General features: G+C 43.2%; 1 protein-coding gene across 4 annotated transcripts in view; it reads right to left on the bottom strand.

Moving 5' to 3' along the window:
- Positions 1-727: 727 nt before the first annotated feature.
- Positions 728-21817, bottom strand: part of LOC140486471 (beta-1,3-galactosyltransferase 5-like) — a 57337-nt gene continuing 36247 nt past the window's right edge. For all 4 annotated transcript variants that reach the window (XM_072585686.1, XM_072585685.1, XM_072585684.1 and 1 more), the window contains one exon: positions 728-4302. In XM_072585686.1, the coding sequence (XP_072441787.1) occupies positions 3340-4302 (963 nt within the window). In that variant the 3' untranslated portion in view covers positions 728-3339. The remainder of the gene's footprint in view (positions 4303-21817) is intronic.

Here is a 21817-nt window from a genome sequence, read left to right on the forward strand (position 1 = left end):
GGAATAAAGGAGCAGGTGGAAACCTAAAAATTGTCCCGGGTACAAAAATGGCATGGAGAACATCTCTGTAAACAGCACCTCTTCAATATCAAGTTAAATCACACATTCTCAAATTTCTTAGTACACCCCAAGCCCCTCTGCTCACTCTGGGCCTCAGCTCCCCTCTCCACCCTGAGACCTCCATGCTTACCTGGATTTGCACCATTGGGAACATAAGTTCTGGGGACCAATCCTGGCCAATGTGGCATGTAGTTGGCCTCGATTTCTCTTCCTTCCCTCCCCCTCTTTCCTTGGATAGTGATGTGCCATTTGCTAACTTCTAATCTGCTGGATTTCTGTACCTTATTATATAGGCCATCATGACCCGGGCATTTGTTGGATTTTAGTTCATTAGGTTTCTCCACTACATCTGTTTACAAATCCTTCCCTCCACTTGCTCCCACTCTCATTCTGAAACGTCAACCATTTTAAATCCATCAGCAACTACTTCTCTTTCATTGAAAGTTTCATTTCAAATTGCTTTTGTTCACCATTCACAATTTTTTTAGTGCTATCTCATACTCAATGGTTAAATGAATGGAATATGATTAATGCAAATTATAGTTCATTTGTGAATAATTCGTGTTGACATTGAAGTAAAGTAACAGAAGTGGGTTTCAGCAGTGTCTCTAGAAATCACAACACATTGGTTTATTTTCACCTTAACAAGTAAATTAAGAAAATGTAATACAAATAACAATTTTGTCAGTTTATTTTCTTTACAATTTCTCAATCTTAATCTCTAACAGTATGACAGATTCTTTGAAGTTCACACCATTGTTTTTCTTAACGTTCCTGTAGTGATATTCAACAGAAGTATTCACTCATCCTTTTATCCTGACGTTTTCCAAATTCAATGTTTAATTTTAAACAAATATTTATGGAATTGCATTTTAAAGTTGCTATCATTACCACTCTTCTGCTTCTAACAAAGTTCTGCATAATGAAAAAAATCAAAATTTCTCCTAACTGTCTTTTGCTGATGATTTTAAATTAAATCCTGTCTAGTTCCTCATCCAATGATCAGAGGAGCTGATTTATTGTTGTTTTTATATCTGGAGAGTGTTATCAGACACAACCAGACAGCTTTTTCCACCACCTGGGGCAATTTTCATTTATTAACCACCACCATTAAATCACCATTGTTTCCGATTATTCAAGTTACATGCATGGGACAATGTAAAGGTGAGATAGAAGTAGGGGGAGAAGGAGAGGCCTAAATCAAAATGGAGTTGGAAGGGGAGGTGAGGCTCTCTACTCCTGCATACACATCTCTCTCTGAAGGCATTAAGGTATTGGTGGACACCATGTGCTCTCTCACCAAGGACACCTAGGCAGAAACGTAGCCATGGAAGGCTGGCAGACAGTCAGCAACTATGATCCCTTGTACTGCTCAGTGCCTGGACCTGTTATTTAGCTGATTCACTGTATCAAAACTCCTCATCGTTTTGATTACCTTGGCTCTTCATTTTTTTTTGTGCTAAATAATTTAATTTTACTTCATAACAAGGCTAACACTTGCAGACCAATTTTATAGACATTTAATAGGGTGTAGTGTTGATAAATCCTCATAGAGGCAATATTTTACCACAACTCCATATACTAGGGCCTTTTTTGGTGTTGTTCCAATAGTGACATCTGTGGCACTGAATGGGAATTACAGTATGGGCTGTGCCACTAAAGACGAGAATTAAGAAAATGACAGAAAAGAGAATACAAGCTCAATGATTCTGGTCATAAATGAAGGAACATTACAGTACAGAAATGTAATGAATATCTATTCAGGATACTTGACATTCAAAACAGTTCAAACCTAATGTTGAAAGCAATTCAAATAACCATCAAGGGCATCAATAATTATAATATGCTCTGGCACATAAGCTGGCTAAGATAACATAACGGTTGATTCAAACTTACTAGTGTTTGTTTTATGTTATGGGAAAGTAAATATTTTCCAGATACTGGTGCATTTTTCTCTCAGAGGGTGTGAATCTTTGGAATTCTCTTCCTCAAATAGCAGTGGGTGCAAAATTTTCAATATTTTAAGGCAGAGCTGGATTTTGATTACCGAGGGGACAAACAGTTTTTGAGGATATGCAGGAATACACAGTTAAACTTAAAATCAGATCAGCCATGATCTTATTGAATGGCTAAGCAGGTTTGAATAGCTGAGTGCCCTACTCTTGTTCCTTGCTTATTGTCGTCATGTTATTAATGCAGCTGTTTTTGATCAGGATGCTAATGTCTCACTGACTTAGGACATAGAAACTTTCAGATGGCATTAAGCTCAACTTGCCTGATGCTGTTCAAATCCTACTTATCCTACTTCTCCACCTCATTCTTTCCCACAAATGCATTTAACTAAAAACAGTTTAAAAAGAAGTTACCTCGATTTTGTTTGCATTTTGCTGACATCAGCAACTTATATTCATGCAGTTTTTTTAACATAGTCAAACGTGCCAATGCGTTTCATGGGTATATTTTGTAAACAGAACTCGGCCACTTAAGATAATATAGCTGGTGACCAAAAACTTGGTCAAAGAGGTTTATTTTAAATAGTATCTTGCAGGATGAAAGACAATAGAATCAGCTGAAAGTACAGCCAGTGAATGGTGAAATCATTCAAATTGATTGGTTACAGAATTATGGTGCATTATTATCATGAAGGGTTGCAGGGCTACAGGAGGTTATGTAGATTGGGAGATTGCAGGATAAGATTATAAAAATAGAGTCAGATTGGTTTACAGAACAGAAAAAGCCCTTCAGTCCATCATATCTATGCTGGTAAAAACAAGGGCCCAATTATTGTAATACCTTTTCCCAGCACTTAGCCCATAGCCTTGTATGTCTTGGCATCACAAGTGCACTTCTAAATACTTTGTAAACGTTATGAGAATTCCTGCCTTTGCCACACTTTCAGGCAGAGAGTTCCACAATTCCTACAAGTCTGAGTGAAAGTACCTCTCCTCACATCCTTCTAAACCTTCTGTCCTTACAAGCCCCAGGTCATCTTTCCCTTCATCAAATGGAAATGTTACTTCCTGTTTACTTTGTCTATGGTGCTTATAATTATATGCATCTTTATCATGTCCCCTCTCAGTCTCATTTGCTCTAAAGGCAAGAAACCCAGTCTATTCAAACTCTCTTCATAGGGGGAAAAAAATCTTTCCTTATCTTGGTTTTTCTGGAAAGCACTTTGGCACGTCTTACTGGATTAAAGTATGAAATTTGTGGCACAGAACACTGATTTAAAAGAATCATTTCTTATTTTTGAGTTTGATTTACCCTCACATTATTTAATCATGCCCATCGAAATTCCTCCATTTTTTTCCAGCATTCCTCTTTGCTGTTTTCTTCCAATGTTTTCCAGTAAATCAACAACTCGACTGGGCTGACTTGATGGGAAGTCACCAGTTTGTGAAAGTTACAGATTGAGAATTCCACTTTTCTGGCATGGAAAGGCTGAGCTGAATTTAACTCCACTGGGGTGACATTTAACTTTTGAAAACACAGCCCTATGTAGACATCTTCCAGCTTTAGGATCGGAATATGCTTCGAAACAGCGATGATTTTTCCAGTGAGGTCACCCGAGAAAACATATCCAGTTCCTGAACAAAAAGGTGGAAAGGTGCTTTGAGGATACTCCTCCTTTGTCAAGTACCACTTGCTCAGTTTGTACCTTATAGGCTTCTCCTTATTCTTGATAAACCCTGTGTACAACTGTGTCCAGTTCTTTTGAGATAGAAGTTCAGTCAGGTAGTAAGTATTTACAAACATATCAGAGTCAGTTTTCATCACAAAAGACACAGATGGGCAGAATTCATGAACCCACTCAATTCCCATCATTACTTTCAGTGTGAGATTATGGTATGTGTCGGTGAAGTTCTTCTGGATTATATCATTGTAATAGAGGCTTTCATTCAAGATCATGGACTGGTACTTCGTATTGTATCCCAAGAGGAAATAGGCGACTGTCCTTTTCCCATTTGGGCGCAGATCTTTGCCCCATGTTTGTCGGATAGCAGAACGCTCCTTCCATTGAGAATGTGAGACAGTCACCAGGTAGACAATGAATGGAGGGTCATCATCACAGTTTGACTTTGGGATAATCAGAAATTTTCCCTTTTCCTTTGAAATTGATCTTTTGTTTGTGTTGTAGAACATGTAATTAATATGAAATGTGTCTGGATAAATAATACCCAATAAAAATGTACAAGTAAGGGAGAATACACAAAGTGAAATCACTATTTTGCTTTTGGTCATCTGTAAAAACAAAAGAAACAAACATTTTAGTCCAAATAATGTTGCCACAAAAATTGCAATTCAATCCTGAAAGAGTATACAGTATACAGTGAGTCTCATTATACACATTTCCCAAACTATGTACTCTAGTGTTGTGTGATTTTTAACTTTGTCCACCCCAGTCCAACTCTGGCACCTCCACACTTTGTCTTACCACTTTACAAAATACCAGTTCATGAGCTCCAGATTATCAGGTAGGAAAATCCTCGGTACAGTATGCATGCTTGGGATTTTTGATCATTGCTTCCTTGATGGAACTGCTTTGGGAACTAGTTACAATAAAATTTTGAGCTTTGAACAAAGAACAGTACCGCACAAAAACAGACCTTTCAGCCCACCAAGACCCGACTGACATTTGACACCTTTCTAAATGAAAAAAACTTTTATCTCTATGTGGCCTATATCCCTCTATTCCCTGTCTATTGAGGTATCTATTGCTGTTGTATCTGTCTCCATCACCACCTCTGGCATCACATTGTAGGCACTTGCCACAATCTGTGCAAAAAACTTGCCTCTCCTTTAAACTTACCTTCTTTCACCTGAAATGTATGTCCCCTAATATTGAAATTTCTACCCCGGAAAGAAGACTCTGATTATCCATTCTATTCATGTCTCTCGTAATTTTGTAAACTTCTATCAGGTAGCCTATCACTTTTCGACAATCAAGTGAAAATAAAAGCTTTGTCTAATCTCTCCTGAAAACTAATACCCTCCGAACCAGGCAACATCCTGATCAACCACTTCCGTACCCTGTCCAAAGCTTCCATAGCCTTCTTGTAGTGTGGCACCTACAGTTGTGCACAATATTCCAAATCTAGCCTAACTGAAGTTCAAAATAGCTGCAATATGATTTGCCAATTTTTATACTCAATGCTGCGACTGATGAAGGCAAGCATGCTATATGCCTTCTTGACTACTTTATCTGCTTAGAGTCATAGAGATGTATAGCATGGAAACAGACCCTTCAGTCTAATTCGTCCATGCCAACCAGATATCCTAAATTAATCTAGTTCCATTTGCCAGCATTTGGCCCATATCCTACTAAACCCATCCTATTCATATAATTATCTAAATGTCTTTCAAATGTTGTAATTGTACCAGCCTCCACCACTTCCTCTGGCAGCTCATTCCATACACACACCAGCTTCTGCATGAAAAAGTTGCCTCTCTGGTCCCTTTTAAAGCTTTCCCTCTCACCTTAAACATATTCCCTTTAGTTTTGGACTCCCCTACCTTGGGGAAAAGACCTTGACTGTTCACCCTATCCATGCCCCTCATGATTTTATACACTTGAATAATGTCACCCCTCAGTATCCAAAGCTCCAAGGAAAACAGACCCAGCCTATTTAGCCTCTTCCTATAGCTCAAAATCTCCAACCCAGGCAACCTTCCTGTAAATCTTTCTGAACCCTTTCAAGTTTCACAACATCTTTCCTGTAGCAGGGAGATCAGAACTGAACACAGCATTCCAGCAGTGAGCTAACCAATGCTCTGTACAGCTACAAAATGACCTCCCTACCCCTATACTCAATGCACTGACCAATAAAGGCAAACACCTTCTTCACTGACCTGTCTACCTGCAAATCCTCTTTCAAGGAACTATAAACCTGCACTTTAAGGGCTGTTTGTTCAGCAATAGTCCCCAGAATCATCCTATTAAGTGTATAAGTCCTGCCCTGATTTGCCTTTCCAAAATGCAGTTGTGTTGACACTTTGGATCTCCTATATGGGTCTGTATGCCTAGAACCCCTTGTACGTCGATCTACAAATACTTTTCCCATTGACTGTGTCACAATGTTGGTCTTTTTACAAGATTACGATGCCCTTCAGTTCTTTTTCCGGGGTGTGTGTGTGTGGTAATTGGCCAGGCTCCAACCAGGCTGTGTTTGAAAGGTTTATTGGGGGCCTTTTTGTTTACCACTAACTGGTACCCCACCAGCCTAAGGCTTTCATGTCTTTAAAAAAAAACAGTATCATCAAAGGGGAATGGCCATCTAGCTATGCAGCTGGCCTTTGTTTGGATTAGAGTTTTTGATTCAGTTCAGCAGCAGTGTGTGTGAAGAAAGGCTGCTGGCTCTCTCCCTCCTTCTGCCCTTCTGACTCCGTGACCTGTAAGCTATTTGTGTCATTTTTACTCTTTGTGTTAAGAGGTTTGTTTATGAGGATTGTTGCAAGTATTTTCGAAACAGCATCATTAAGTCAGGATAGTCTGTTGGGTGTTTGGGTAGGATAAGCTATCCGGTATTCTATTTTCTGTTCTTTGTATTTCATTCCATAATTTTATGAATAAATTCTGTTTGCTAAAAACTTGTCAGTCGAATCAGCTAATTCCACCAGCGAGGAACCTCGATTATCCGAATATCGATTACCCGAATATCAGATTATCCGAATGGGATCTCAAGGTCCCGATAGAAACATTACGACAAAAAGCTGTTTCAACCCCGATTGTGTCTTTTGGTTACAGCTACAATGATTAAAAACAAACTCAGCTCACTATAATGCTGCTGAGAACAGCCTTGGCCAGTCCAGTCACTGTCACCAAATGACTGACCTCCCGCTCTCTCTCTGTCCCCACACTTTCGCTGGAGTTCTACACAGGGGTGTACCCTAAACGTGTGTGTGTGTGTGTGTGTGTGTGTGTGTGTGTGTGTGTGTCTGTGTGTGCGTGTCTGTGTGTGTGTGACTGTCTGTGTGGTTAAAAGCAGCAAACCAGCAAAAATCCTCTAGGTTTATAACAGCTTGCTCTTGCGCTGTAATCAATACCCGACAAGAACTACCCTATCTAGAGGAAGACCAAATCGAAACAAACTGCCGTTGGTGTCAAACGGCAATCAAGACAATCTCACACATATCAGGAGGCTGCCCATTTGTAAAAAAACACTTGCATAAAATGTCATAACAAAATCGCTGACCAGTTGCAAAAACACGTCAGTAAGTAAGACTGGACATCGTACGTGGAGCCCAGATTGTTCGCAAAAGATGTCTACCTATGGAAAGATATTTAGGAAAGATCAGAAGATCTTGGTAGTAGATGTCACAGTGGGGTAAGAAACTGATAGTAAAGCACTGGAAATAGCATGGCGTGAAAAAGGTTATAAGTACAAAAACCTGAATGCTGAGATAATGGCATTGACAAGAGGCTTGGAACTGAAGCACTTTGTCTTCGTAATGGGCGCACGGAGCAAGTGACTGGGCATGAATAATTGCCTCAGGAAATTCCTCGGCATCGAGAGATTTGAGACCTTCACCCAAAAGACATCAAGACTCACGTTGTCACTGACACTTGAATTATTACAACTCTTCAGTGACAAGTCAGCAAACAACCGCAAGATGGTGATAGCACTGAGAGAAGGATCAGTTAACCCCCACCAAAAAAAAGATATAAAAATAAAAAAAAAGGAGCACCAATCCACTAACACCAAGGCAGGTCAGTGACCCCCACTGATGAAAAACCACCTGAGTCTCACATAACTCCAGTACTACCCGGCCCTTGGTCAGTGGTGATGCTAGAGAGTCCAAATCATCGACAAGCAATGTAAAGATTCGAAAAAGGCACTTTTGTGAGTGTTTCAAAATAGCCAAATGCCTCGACATCTAATTAGTGACACGCATGAATGGATGAACGAGATTCCCACTGTGTGTGTGTGTGTGTCTGTCTGCCTGTCTGTCTGTCTGTGTCTTGTGTGTGTGCTATTTGGACACTTACCCCACAAAGGCAGCAGCAGTCTTACTCTGTTGCGGTACAGTCCGGCTGCCCCAGAGGGGGTGTCGGACAGGGCTCGGGCATGAACGGGGGTCTGACAGTTGGGTGGCGATAGTCGGGGGGGGGTGCAGGTTGGGAGAGCGGGGTTGGGGACTGCGGGGTTGGGGGCGGGTAGCGATCAGGCAGGAGGGCGTGGATGGACGGAGGGGTGGTGTTGGACGGGGTTGGAGGTGCGATGGGAGCGGATGGGGTTAGGGGGTGGGCAAGGGTGGCTGTGGGGTTGGGGGTGGGGGGGGCAGGTGGGGAGCAGGGTCTCACCTGCAGTATGAGTTTTGCCTAATTTCCTGAGCAGACTTCACAGAAGACTCTGAGCCCAACAGGAAATCAATTAACCGAATAACCAATTATCCAAACGAAATAGTGCCAGCCCATCTCGTCCGGATTATTGAGGTTCATCTGTCTATACTTACCTAAACAAATAGCAAAGTTACAATCTGGCCTACATGCTTAAGAATGTTTTGAGGGGTTGGGCCTGGTCCATAACAAATGTAAACTGTAAACTAACTAATCAGGCCACCTATATTCTCCTCCAAATCATTTATATAAATTACAAACAACAGGGTATCCAGCATTCATACCTGTGGAACATCACTGATCACAGATCTCCAGTCAGAAAAACACTATTCCACCACTACTGTTTTCTATGAATAAGCCAGTCCATCCTATCGGTTCACCACAGATCTCAAGTGACTTCATCTTTCGTATCTGCTCACCATCATCTACTTGCTAAAGGGTCCAGCTGGTTCAGTTAGCTCAGGCCAAAGCTCAATGGGGTGAAACTGGTTGAGAAAGATTCACCTTGATTGGCTCCATATTTTTCGATTAGAAAATGGCTGCCTGAGTGAAGTCCTAAATAAATATCCGAATGTTTTACAGGGAAGTCAAGGCCATCTTACATGTTGACCAAGAAACAACACCAATATCCTGCAAGGAATGCCTGGTGCCATTTGCTGTACATGCAAGAGTAGAGACAGAAATCAGGAGGCTGGAAAGCGAAGGAATCATCAAACCTATACAGTTTAAGGAAAGGGCAGCACCAGTCATACCGATTGTGAAACCTGATGGGTCAGCTTGCTTTTGTGGGGATTTCAGATAAACGGTGAATCATTTTTCACAGCTGGGTAAATGCTCAATCGCTCTTTTGGAGGATTTATATCCAAAACTGGCAGGGGGGCTGTCCTTCACGAAGCTGAATATGAGCCATGCGTACCTGCAATTGCGGTTAGATGAAGATTCCTAGTAATATGCTCCAATTAATACCCTTAAGCATTTGTACCAATATACGAGATTGTGTTTTGCGATATCATCAACCTGTATCAATTTCCAGTAGACAATGGACACCACTTTACAGGGTCTTCCCCAGGATGCCATTTATCTAGATGACGTGCTAATAACCGGGAAGATGAATAAAGAGCATTTAGAGAATTGGACATAGAGCTTAAACATTTGTGCAAAGTGGGGTAATGCCTTCGGAGGGAAAGATATGTGTTACAAGTACCCCAAGAGACCTACTTGAGCTACAGAGTCATCAAGACTGGGTTACACCCATTGGAAGGTAAAGTGAGGGCGCTCAAACGTGCTTTGACTCCCACATCTGTACTGGAGCTTAGGTCTTTCCTTGGGTTGGTGAATTATCATGAAAAACTCATATGTAACCTGGCCTTCACTTTGGCATCCTTACCTTTGTTATTGTAAAAGAGACAGCCTTAGAAATGGTCACGTAGCCAAGGGATGGCCTTTAGGGAATTGAAGAAGCAGTATTTTTGAAGGTGTTGGCACACTATGATCCCAAGTGAGATGTGATGCTGACATGCAATGCCCTGCCATTATGGTATCGGAGTAGTGTTGGCTTACAGATGACCCAATGGAGAGGAATGCCCTCATGCACATGCATCCCCGACTTTGGCCAATGCAGAGCGGAAGTATGCCCAGATAGTGAAGGAAGGTTTGGCAGTCATCTTTGATGTGAGAAAGTCCCACCAATACTTTTACAGATATAAATTTGCAATAGTAATGGACCATAAACCCTTGCTGGGGCTACTTAAAGAGGACAGGGTCATGCTGCCCACAGCTTCAGGTTAAATTCAGCGGTGGGCTCTGATTCTAAGTACGTACAATGACAAATTGGAACACCGGCTGGGAAGCAAAGTGGCAAATATAGATGCTTTGACCTACCTCCAGCTGGCAGATACACCACAGGTGGCCCTGCCACTGGAGCAGTCCACTCTGGTTTCAAATTTTCTGGTCACCCTTCTGGTCACTACTGACAATATCAGATTGTGGACACAAAAAGATCCCATTCTGGCAAAACTAACCCAGCTGGTGGTCACTCGGGAACAGTGCCGCACATGACACTGCTGCATAAGAATGCATGGTGTTAGGAGTATAGTATTAGCGTGGATAGAGGATTGGTTGACTGACAGGAAGCAAAGACTGGAGATAAATGAGTGCTATTCTGGCTGGCAACCAGTGATTAATAATACGGGGAGAATGCGGGTAAGTGGAGTTGAAATGCCCATCAGCCATGACTAAATGGTGGAGTGGACTCGATGGGCTGAATGGCCTTACTTCCACTTATGGTCTTAATAGTATGCCTCAGGGACTGGTGTGAGGACCACAATTATTTACAATTTATATACATGATTGGGGTTGGGGACCACACATACAGTGTCAAAATTTGCCGATGACATTAAGATGAGTGGCAGAACAAAGTGTTCAGAGGACTATGAAACTATGCAGAGGAACATAGATACATTGAGTGAGTGGGCAAAGGTCTGGAAGATGGAAGACAATGTTAATAAATGTGAAGTCATATATTTTGGTAGGAGTAACAGCAAAATAGATTATTATTTGAATGGTAAAAAGTTGCAGCATACTGATTTGCAGAGGGACCTGGGTCCTTGTGCATGAATTGCAGAAGGTTGGTCTACAGGTGGAACTGATAATTAGGAACATAAATGGAATTTTGTCCTTCATTGCTAAAGGGTTTGAGTTTAAAAGCTAATGTTCCAGCTGTACAAGGTGCTGGTGAGGCCACACCTGGAGTACTGTGTGAAGATTTGGTCTCCTTACTTAAGAAAGGATGTACTGTCACTGGAGGGGGTGCAGAGAAGGTTCACTAGGTTGATTCCCGAGTTGAGGGAGTTGGCTTATGTGGAGAGGTTGAGTAAACTGGGATTATATTCTTTGGAAATCAGATAAATGGGGGGAGGGGAATCTTACATATAGAAACATATAAAATTATGAAAGGAATTGATAAAATAGAAATAGATAGGACGTTTCCACCTGTAGGTGTAACTAGGACAAGAGGGCATAGCCTCAAGATTAGAGGAAGCAGGTTCAGAACTGAAATGAGGAGCTTCTTCATCCAAAAGGTTGTTAACCTATGGAATTCCTTGCTCAGGGAAGTAGTTGACGCTACTTCAGTAATTGCTTTAAAAGCTACGGTAGATCCTTCTTTGAAAAATAAAGGAATTAAGGGATATGGTGAAAACACGAGTAAGTGGAGCTGAGTCCATGAAAGGTTAGCCATGATCGTATTGTGTTTCGGAGCAGGCTCGAAGGGCGGACGGCCTCCCGCGAGGAGGTTGAGCAATTCATCACCCATTGTCTCAGCATGTTCCCGGCCTACTCCTGCTCCAAGTCCTTACGTTCTTATGTAAAAGGACCATCATAACCAGAATTGACACCTTTCTGGACTGAGAGACCAGGTCATCATAGAGGACATCATATTATTATGAATTATTACTATAATAATAATTATATATATAATTATATTATTATTATTATGAAGAGCAAGAGTAAAGGCTTCTGACAGATACTGGCTGTACTCCACCAGAGTCATTCAGGGGTTTTCGAAATGAAGATGTTGGTGAGATGTTACATCTGGAGGCTAGGATTGGATGCTGACATAGCTGCATTGGTCGGGCAGTGCGCCGAGTACCAACAAGGATAGAAATTGCTGCCACCAGGTCCCCCACACTTGTGAGAATGGCTGGGAAATCCAGGACTCGGTTATACATTGATTATGCCAGTCTCTTCATGGGCTCTCCTTTTAGTCATTGTGGATGTCCAGTCAAAGTGGCTGAACATGCATAGAGTTCATTAGTCAAACACAGGGATGACAATTGAAAAGTTGCGCACATCTTTTGCAATACACAGAGATGGTCACACACAACGGACCATCATTTACCAGCAGGGAATTCAAGTATTTCCTATAGTCAAATGGTATTTGGCATGGAAGGACAGCTCCATACTATCCATCATCCAATGGCCTGATGGAAAGAGCAGTCCAAACTTTGCAGGCAGACTTAAAGAAATAACCTACAGCTTCACTCGCTGCCAAACTGCCCTGGTTCCTGTTTGATCATAGGGCCAGCCCTCACGCAACTACAGGGACAGATCCAACCGAGTTGCTGATGGGGAGAAGATTTCACACCAGGTTAAATCTGATCTTCCCAGACCTGGTGGGGGAGGGTGAAACAGCCTCAGGTATGCCAATGCTGGAAACAAGCCTGCACTGAGAGAGACAGTTGACTTCAGAGGCCAATGTTTGGTGCTGAAACCACGGAAATGGCCCTGCATAGGTAAGAGGCATGGTGTATGCGAGGTCAGGTCCCATAATGTACAAAGTTCAGACAGGTGAGGCTGTCCTGAACAAGTACGTGGAACACATGAAAGTTGCAAACCGGCAAATGGGGAAGCAACGAAACATACCCAGCCCCTCAGAACAGCCAGAAAGACTGTCAGAACTCATGAGTTCTGCCCCTCCACCTCGCATTGAAGAAACCTCAGAGGATAAAATGGACAATGAAGATGTCGCAGTCTCGATGCCATTACTGCTTGAAGATGAATTTCTTCCAAAATGCTCTTGGCATAAGAAGCGGGCTAATAGTCTGGTACACACCGCCCGTATCCAAGGCAGAGTCCGAGTATCTAGATCTGGTGCGAAAACACGCCAGGAGAAGCAACAGGAGAAAGAACGGGCCTATGTGCCAGACTTAGAAGGGCAGGTATGTAGTGATTGGACTGGGGTCAGGCAGGTGGACCTCACAGAACTTGAGTTCCCTGACTGAGGCTGTTAAACTGGTCCAATCAGGGAGCCCTGACTGACAGATAAAAAACAGGAGCGTTGGGTGTGGGCGTTTAAAAGAAAAAAAAACAGGAGCGTCACTTTGTGTCTTTTACTGTGTTTCACACCTGCACACACACACCATGGGTGCTGGGGAAAAAATAAAATAAAAAAATATTACCAGGAAATGGTGTCTCTGGAGAAGGAGCACGCGGTGTCCACCAACACCCTGGAGTTGTTCAGGGAGAGGTGGGCGCCGCAGGGAGTGGAGTGCATTATTTCTCCCTCCAACTCTATTTTGATTTAGTCTCTACCCTCCCCTTCACTGTTTTGATCAAAAAAAAGAAGAAAAAAAAAGAAAAGAAAAAAAAAACAGGAGCGTCACTTTGTGTCTTTCACTGTGTTTCACACCTGCACACACACACCATGGGTGCTGGGGAAAAAAATAAGCACTACCGCAGTTAGGCGGTAGTGTGGGGGTTAAATTTTAAAAAAAAGAGAGTGAGTCTACAAAAAAAGAGAAAAAAAAAGAAAAAAGAAAGAAAAAAAAACAGGAGCGTTTCACTGTTTGATCACACAGCATTGCCCTTTGATGTGAAGGGCACTGCTTGTCACTGGCCACTCGGGTGTTTCCTTTCTTCCTGGTGGTGGAAATTGAATGAAGATTCATGCACCTTGTGTCTTCCACTGTGTCTCCCACCTGCACACACACAACATGGGTGCTGGGAAAAAAAATAAGCAAAAAAAAGGAAAAAAAAAGAAAAAGTAAATAAACAGGAATGTCAGACATCCTGTTCAGTCTGAGAGCTGGCATATACAGTGCATGTCTAATAAAAGGTGACTTGATGACAGGATTCTGGGTTTTGTGGAGTTATTTCAAAATAGAGTGAGTAATGAGAGTGAAACTACAAAAGTTATTGTCAAAAAAACCCTTACTGGCCTCTGCCTTTGAAATTGTGCGGTGAAGCCAAGAAAATCAGTTTGTGAAATGCTCCAGCTCAGTGCTTATTTTACATGGAACAACGGCCAATCATCAATGATTTCCCCAAGATCCATTATTCATTTTAAGATTAGCAAGCGAATTTTAGACCAGGACCAGGATATAATTGAAAACAAACAGATTGTTAAGTGGCTCAGATGGAAACGCAACAGTAACCCAGCTGGAGGTAGCAGACTGAGAAGAGGAGGGACAGAGTGAGGTGGGCAAGGTTTAAAGTGGAACTGATGGTTGTGGGTTTATGTCAGCAGAGGAGAACCAGTGCGGCTCTCCAATTTAATAACACTTCAGGAGGCGGTGTCAGCATAGTATTTAATTTCAATGGGTAGCCAAATAGTCAAGGTAAAAATCAACAAGGTAAAACACTTCAACCCCAGGGCATCAATGTGGACTTCAACAGCTTCCTCATTTCCCCTTCCCCCACCTCATCCTAGTTTCAAACTTCCAGCTCAGTTACTGTCTCCTTAACTTGTCCGACCTGCCTATCTTCTTTTCCACCTATCCACTCCACCCTCTCCTCCTTGACCTATCACCTTCATCTCCTCCCCCACTCACCCATTGTACTCTATGCTACTCTCTCCCCACCCCCACCCTCCTCTAGCTTATCTCTCCATGCTTCAGGCTCACTGCCTTTATTCCTGATGAAGGGCTTTTGCCCGAAACGTTGATTTCGCTGCTCGTTGGATGCTGCCTGAACTGCTGTGCTCTTCCAGCACTACTAATCCAGCCAAATAGTCAAATCAAACTAACTTGCTGGAGCTGGATCAAGCGAATGGGTGCAGCATTGTGAAAGGCACAGGGAGTCAGTGCCACAAAAGCTTTAATATCCTTCTGTAGATAGCTAAGATGAGTTATGAGTTACAACCAGGTAAAAAGCCTCCAGGTCCTCGTTCACAAGTATACATATAACTTGAGCAGCTTGTGGGCCCCTAGTCCTCCTACAGTCAATAGGAACGTCACTGAGTGATGGACAAAGCTGAGGTTTCTCTTAGACATACAGGAGGCAACACTATCGTCATCACATGCATTGCTGAATGCACATGCAGGAGTGCACATTGATCTAACTCTTATTCCTTTGACCTTGCATCAAAAGAGAGACCATGGGTGGTATTTTCCCAGCCTTGGGCATCAGTGAATTGTAGTGACGTCAGAAAAATGAGGTTCTTGATGCTGAGAAAAAGATTTGATTTTCCACTCAAGAACAGCGAAACAAGAATCTTGCTCATGAGTAGCAAAGTTCATTTAGTTTATTTGCAGTTCGCTCTTCTTTAGAGTCATCGAGCCATAGAGATGTACAGCATGGAAACAGACCCTTTGGTCCAACCCATCCATGCCGACCAGATATCCCAACCCAATCTAGTCCCACCTGCCAGTGCGCGGTCCATATCCCTCCAAACCCATCCTATTCATAGACCCATCCAATTGCCTCTTAAATGTTGCAATTGTACCAGCTTCCACCACATCCTCTGGCAGCTCATTCCATACACATACCACCCTCTGCATGAAAAAGTTGCCCCTTACGTCTCTTTTATATCTTTCCCCTCTCAACCTAAACCTATGCCCTCTAGTTCTGGACTCCCTGACCCCAGGGAAAAGACTTTGTCTATTTATCCTTTCCATGCACCTCATAATTTTGTAAACCTCTATAAGGTCACCCCTCAGCATCCGACGCTCCAGGGAAAACAGCCCTAGCCTGTTCAGCCTCTCCCTGTAGCTCAGATCCTCCAACCCTGGCAACATCCTTGTAAATCCTTCCTGAATCTTTTCAAGTTTCACAACATCTTTCCAATGGGAAAGAGACCGGAATTGCATGCAAGATTCCAACAGTGGCCTAACCAATGTTCTGTACAGCCTTAACATGACCTCCCAATTCCTGTACTCTGACCAATAAAGGAAAACATACCAAACGCCTTCTTCACTATCCTATCTACCTGCGACTCCACTTTCATGGAGCTATGAACCTGCACTCTAAAGTCTCTTTGTTCAGCAACACTCCCTAGGACCTTACCATTAAGTGTATAAATCCTGCTAAGATTTGCTTTCCCAAAATGCAGCACCTCACATCTATCTGAGTTAAACTCCATCTGCCACTTCTCAGCCCATTGGCCCATCTGGTCCAGATCCTGTTGTAATCTGAGGTAACCCTCTTCGCTGTCCACTACACCTCCAAATTTGGTGTCATCTGCAAACTTACTAACTGTACCTCTTATGCTCGCACCCAAATAATTTATGTAAATAACAAAATGTAGAGGGCCCAGCACCGATCCTTGTGGCACTCCACTGGTCACAGGCCTCCAGTCTGAAAAACAACCCTCCACCACCACCCTCTGTCTTCTACCTTTGAGGCAGTTCTGTATCCAAATGGCTAGTTCTCCCTGTATTCCATGAGATCTAACCTTGCTAATCAGTCTCCCATGGGGAACCTTGTTGAATGCCTTATTGAAGTCCATATAGATCACATCTACTGCTCTGCCCTCATCAATCTTCTTTGTTACTTCTTCAAAAAGCTCAATCAAGTTTGTGAGACATTATTTCCCACACACAATGCCATGTTGACTATCCCTAATCAGTCCTTGCCTTTCCAAATACATGTACATCCTGTCCCTCAGGATTCCCTCCACCAACTTCCCCACCACCGAGGTCAGGCTCACCGGTCTATAGTTCCCTGGCTTGTCTTTATCGCCCTTCTTAAACAGTGGCACCACGTTTGCCACAGTCTTCCGGTACCTCACCTGTGACTATCGATGAACAAATATCTCAGCAAGAGGCCCAGCAATCACTTCTCTAGCTTCCCACAGAGTTCTTGGATACACCTGATCAGGTCCTGGGGATTTATCCACCTTTAACCGTTTCAAGACATCCAGCACTTCCTCCTCTGTAATCTGGACATTTTGCAAGATGTCACCATCCATTTCTCTACATTCTATATCTTCCATATCCTTTTCCACAGTAAATACTGATGCAAAATATTCATTTAGTATCTCCCCCATTTTCTGTGGCTCCACACAAAAGCCGCCTTGCTGATCTTTGAGGGGCCCTATTCTCACCCTAGTTACCCTTTTGTCCTTAATATATTTGTAAAAACCCTTTTGGATTCTCCTTAATTCTATTTGCCAAAGCTAATGTGGCAGAAATTAGATGGAAGCAATTCCCAATATGAAAGTCAGAGCAGGTACCTGGTGGCAGGCTCCTACACTGCAGCTTCCAGCAATAGATGCTCTCATGATGTGAGGAAGATGTAGGAGAGCCAAAGATGTTCATCTTCCATGCACTGCCTTGCAGATGAGAGAGAAGTATTGCAGCTATATATTATTTAGAGGTGGCAATCGGAACATCATGCCACCATGTTATCCAGCTTTTGTGCAATGGACATCTTCTTTCACTGGAGCGAATGACAGTCTTAAGATGTCTCCTCCATGTCAGGTTCCCATGCCATGTTTGGAATGGTTTGATTCAATCCAGTACCATGTAGATGGTACATTTCGATTATGGCTTGGATTCTCTATTCCAAGAAAACTGGAGGATGCATCAAGTGTATGTGATGTTTGATGAGGATCTGTGAGAGCCACAGCATTGTACAGAGCAAGACGATGACGATATTCTACAAAAGGAACAGAGCCCTACAGTACCCTGCAGCACAATAATGTCAGTCAAAACTATACAGACAGGACTTCTGTGTGATCTTCGTTCAAGGGAACTGAGTTGTGTGAAGTCATCCTTCACCGACTGCCGAGGTCAGTGTCCCTTGTATAATCCCAGCTTCAACTGCAGCTAACTGCTTTTATCATACTAGGCTTTCAATATTATCTATTTAAGATTAAGGTTACAAATGGATAGAGGCCTTCACAAGATCTGATATTTCCTCATTAAATCATGGCAAAGCTTCATGCTAGAGTAGTAGATATGAAAAAGACAACCATAATTTCATTGAGGAGAAAGTGAGGACTGCAAATGGAGGATTCGCAGTAGGTTAAAATCTTCGAGGAGAAAGTGAGGACTGCAGATGGGCTCATGAAGAAGGAGTGCAAATCCGTGTGCATATCCAGTAGACACTGAGTGCACATGAGGAGGCTCTTCTCGGTAGCTGCCAACATGTCCATGGAAGCTGCCAGATACACACATGCCAGAGGCAGCACACTACATTCCTGAAGAAGGGCTCATGCCCGAAACGTCGATTCTCCTGCTCCTTGGATGCTGCCTGACCTGCTGCGCTTTTCCAGCAACACATTTTCAACCATAATTTCAGTCAGGGTTGGAACATCACACTGTGCTAAGGATGGCAAATTCTCTGCCTTCATTCTGGTAGCTGCAGCTAATATGACAGTCGATCATACTACTGATGATGAAAAACAAGCATACATTTCTCTTGGAGTTTAGGGCAGGCAGTCTTGGGAGATGTTTCTGGCTAGGGATCCCAGGCGTTCCAAGCATGCCCTGCCCAGAGGCAGATGTATCCTCTTTGGTTTAAACTTCCACAGGATTGTGGGCAGGAGGCAGGGTGAAGGTGACAGATTGGATCTCCTCTAGAGAATCCTAGTCCCTCCCATAGGGCTGGCTGCCTATGACACTGCCCTTTCTCCTTGTGAGGACAGGTCACCATCTTCTTGCTGTTGGTGGTTGGCCATAAGCACTGATGTCTAGAACGATGGAATGCAAATCTGTGTGCACATTCAGTAGACACTGAGTGTACATGAGGAGGCTCTTCTCGGTAGCTGCCAAAATGTCTATGGAGGCTGCCAGACACACACATGCCAGAGGCAGCACACTACAGATAGCATTGGTGGACTCCTCCAACCTTCAAGTCAGTTTCCCAGTACCTCCAACAGGCCAGCCTGCTGTTCCTGCATCTGCTTGTGCATGTGAGTGATGGTATTAATGGTCTATGCAATGGGGATCTCATCTAGCTCAGGCTGAGCTGGTGCCTGGTCTCCAGGAGACTTCTAAGTGCCAGCAAATGGGGGCTTTTATTCCTCAGAAGACCACAGAGGTGTGATCATTGAAATGAGCAACCAACTCTACTCCAGCTAATGTATTCACTGAGGTGACAATATCTGAGATGGTAGAGGATTCAGCAAAAAACCCTCATGGTGCTTCCTCAGAGATCTGTGGCTTCTTCCTCGGAGGTAGAGAAGGAAATCATGTCTTGAGGGACAGTCCACTTCATGGTAGGGATGATGCAGAAGGTACTGGTGCGTTGGGAGAGTAGAGAGAATGAAAATGAAATAAGAGGATAACTTTAGGATTGTTAAGAGTACCTTCGCAGCGCTAATGAGACAAGAGCTCAGCGCTTCACAATAAACTTTACTTAGCTGACAGGACACGGAGGTCTTGGCATCACCATATGAGTATTTATAGTATTCTCCCACTCGAGCAAGGATAGGGGATGAGGACCAAAGCGTCAGACACCCTGCAAAACACCTTGGCTCTTTGGCACCTGTGGAAGCCATTTTCTTGGTCATGGTTAACGAAATAACCATGTTAAGGAACCCAGTTAAGGAGTTTGCTGAAATGCCCCTCACCACGCAGAACAATAGTACTTGGCATGTAGCGTTAGAGGCTGTCTCGCAGCCTCCCGTACATAGCTTAGTTCCTCTCTCATTAGGAGGTAATGCTAAAATGCAGCTATATGTTCAAAGTGCCTCGGTTTGCCTGCTCAATGTTTCCCCACTGTGATGTATTGCTAGACCATGTAGCTTAGTTGCTCAAGCATGCATAGCCCCGTCAACTCATTTACGATATGTTGCCAGTGTGTGTGGTTCCTCTAAATAAGGACATCTGTTCTACATGTGAGTGATAACTTTCATTCCTGACCACTTGTAGAATATGTAGCATCAATTAGGGATGACCCTGATTTGGTACATCCTTGGACCATCTTGACACCTTGTAATTAACAGCCAGACTGTGTTTCAGCCCGGGTCTTGGTTCCTATATAGTCCTGTAACTTTCTGCTGTACTTTGGAGTCCTACCGAGCCACTATTAGGATGGAGGGTCTCCCCATGGTGTATCATGTAATAAACTGGTTAATGCTTAAGGTCTGCCTCCAGAGATTTTCTTCAACACCATCTCAATCTGGAACGTTTTCTCCTGGAATGAGACAGATGGGAGAATTGAGTATGATGAAAGTTGAAAAATGTGTTGCTGGAAAAGCACAGCAGGTCAGGCAGCATCCAAGGAGCAGGAGAATTGACGTTTCGGACATAAGCCCTTCTTCAGGGTTATGATGAAAGTATCTGGCATTGGAGGAAAGATTATGAGGATTATGAGAAATCGCAGGAGACAGAAAGGATTGGTAGCTTGGGGGTTTGTGTCAGTTGAGAACAAGTGAGTGAAATATTGCACGCAACATTGAGAGTGGTAGATCATGGGTCTTGGTGGGAGGTGAGCACTGACACAGAATTAGAGTGAACATGAGGGAGCAGAATGATGATGGTTATTTACTCTTGCCGCACGCACAAGATTAACAATCTTCTTCCTATGCTACTGATTTGATTGTTTCCCTGGACATCACACAGACTTCACAACAGGCTGAAAGAACCTGGTGTTATGGCCTCCACTAGCAGCCTTGAGGAACGAGAGGATGCCCCTCCTGTTCATCACCCAGAGCTGCAGGTCCCTGTTAGCACAGCGAGGTGTCAAGGTGCGTCTGTTGGCCATCTCTGGGCCATCCTCCTCTATCACAACAGTAAAGGTCAGTTTCTGGCTGGTGGCCATTGACCACATATACACCTGAGATTTAAATCTGGTGCCAGTAACAGAAATCCCTGCAGGCCCTGGCAAGCGTGCAGTGATGCCTTCTGGGAGGTCAAATGCAATAGGAAGATATACAGTTAACCGCAGGACCCTTAGCAGTATTGATATACAGGGGGTTCTTGTGATCCAAGTTCACTGTTCCCTGAAAGAGGAAACAAGTAAATAAAGTGGGAAAGAAGGCATACAACATACTTGCCTTCATCTGTCAGGACACTGAGTATAAAAATTGGTAAATCACATTGCAGCTTTATAAAACTTCAATTAGGCCACATTTGAAATATTGTGTGCAGTTCTGATCATGAGACTCTAGGAAGGAGGTGGAGGTTTTGGAGAGGGTGCAAATGACATTTACAAGGGTATTGCTGGGACTGGAGTGTATTAGCTACAATGAGAGGTTAGACAAACTTGGATTGTTATCACTACAGCATCGGAGGTTGATGGATGACCTGATAGAAGGATATAAAATTGTTAGAAGTATGGATAGATTGGATCATCAGAATCTTTCTCTCAGGATGGAAACGTCAAATACTAAGAAGCATCGGTTCAAGGTGACAGAGGAAAACGTTAAGGGAGAGTTGTGAGGAAACCTTTTTACACAGAGGGTGGTAGGTGCCTGGAAAGCACTGTTAGGGGAGGTAATAGAAGCAGGTACGATAACAAAGTTGAAGAGGCATTTAGATAGAAACATGATCAAGCAGGAATATGATGAAGGGTTTATGCATGAAACATCTATTCTCCTGCTCCTCTGACCGACTATGCTGCCTGACCGACTATGTTTTTCTAGCACCACACTCTCGACTCTGATCTCCAGCATCTGCAGTCCTCACTTTCTCCAAGGGAACATAGAAATCCAGACCATGTACAGGCAGATGGGATTAGTTTAGAATGGCATCA

Source organism: Chiloscyllium punctatum, chromosome 15 (assembly GCF_047496795.1).
Source record: "Chiloscyllium punctatum isolate Juve2018m chromosome 15, sChiPun1.3, whole genome shotgun sequence".
In the NCBI taxonomy this organism is placed as follows: domain Eukaryota; kingdom Metazoa; phylum Chordata; class Chondrichthyes; order Orectolobiformes; family Hemiscylliidae; genus Chiloscyllium; species Chiloscyllium punctatum.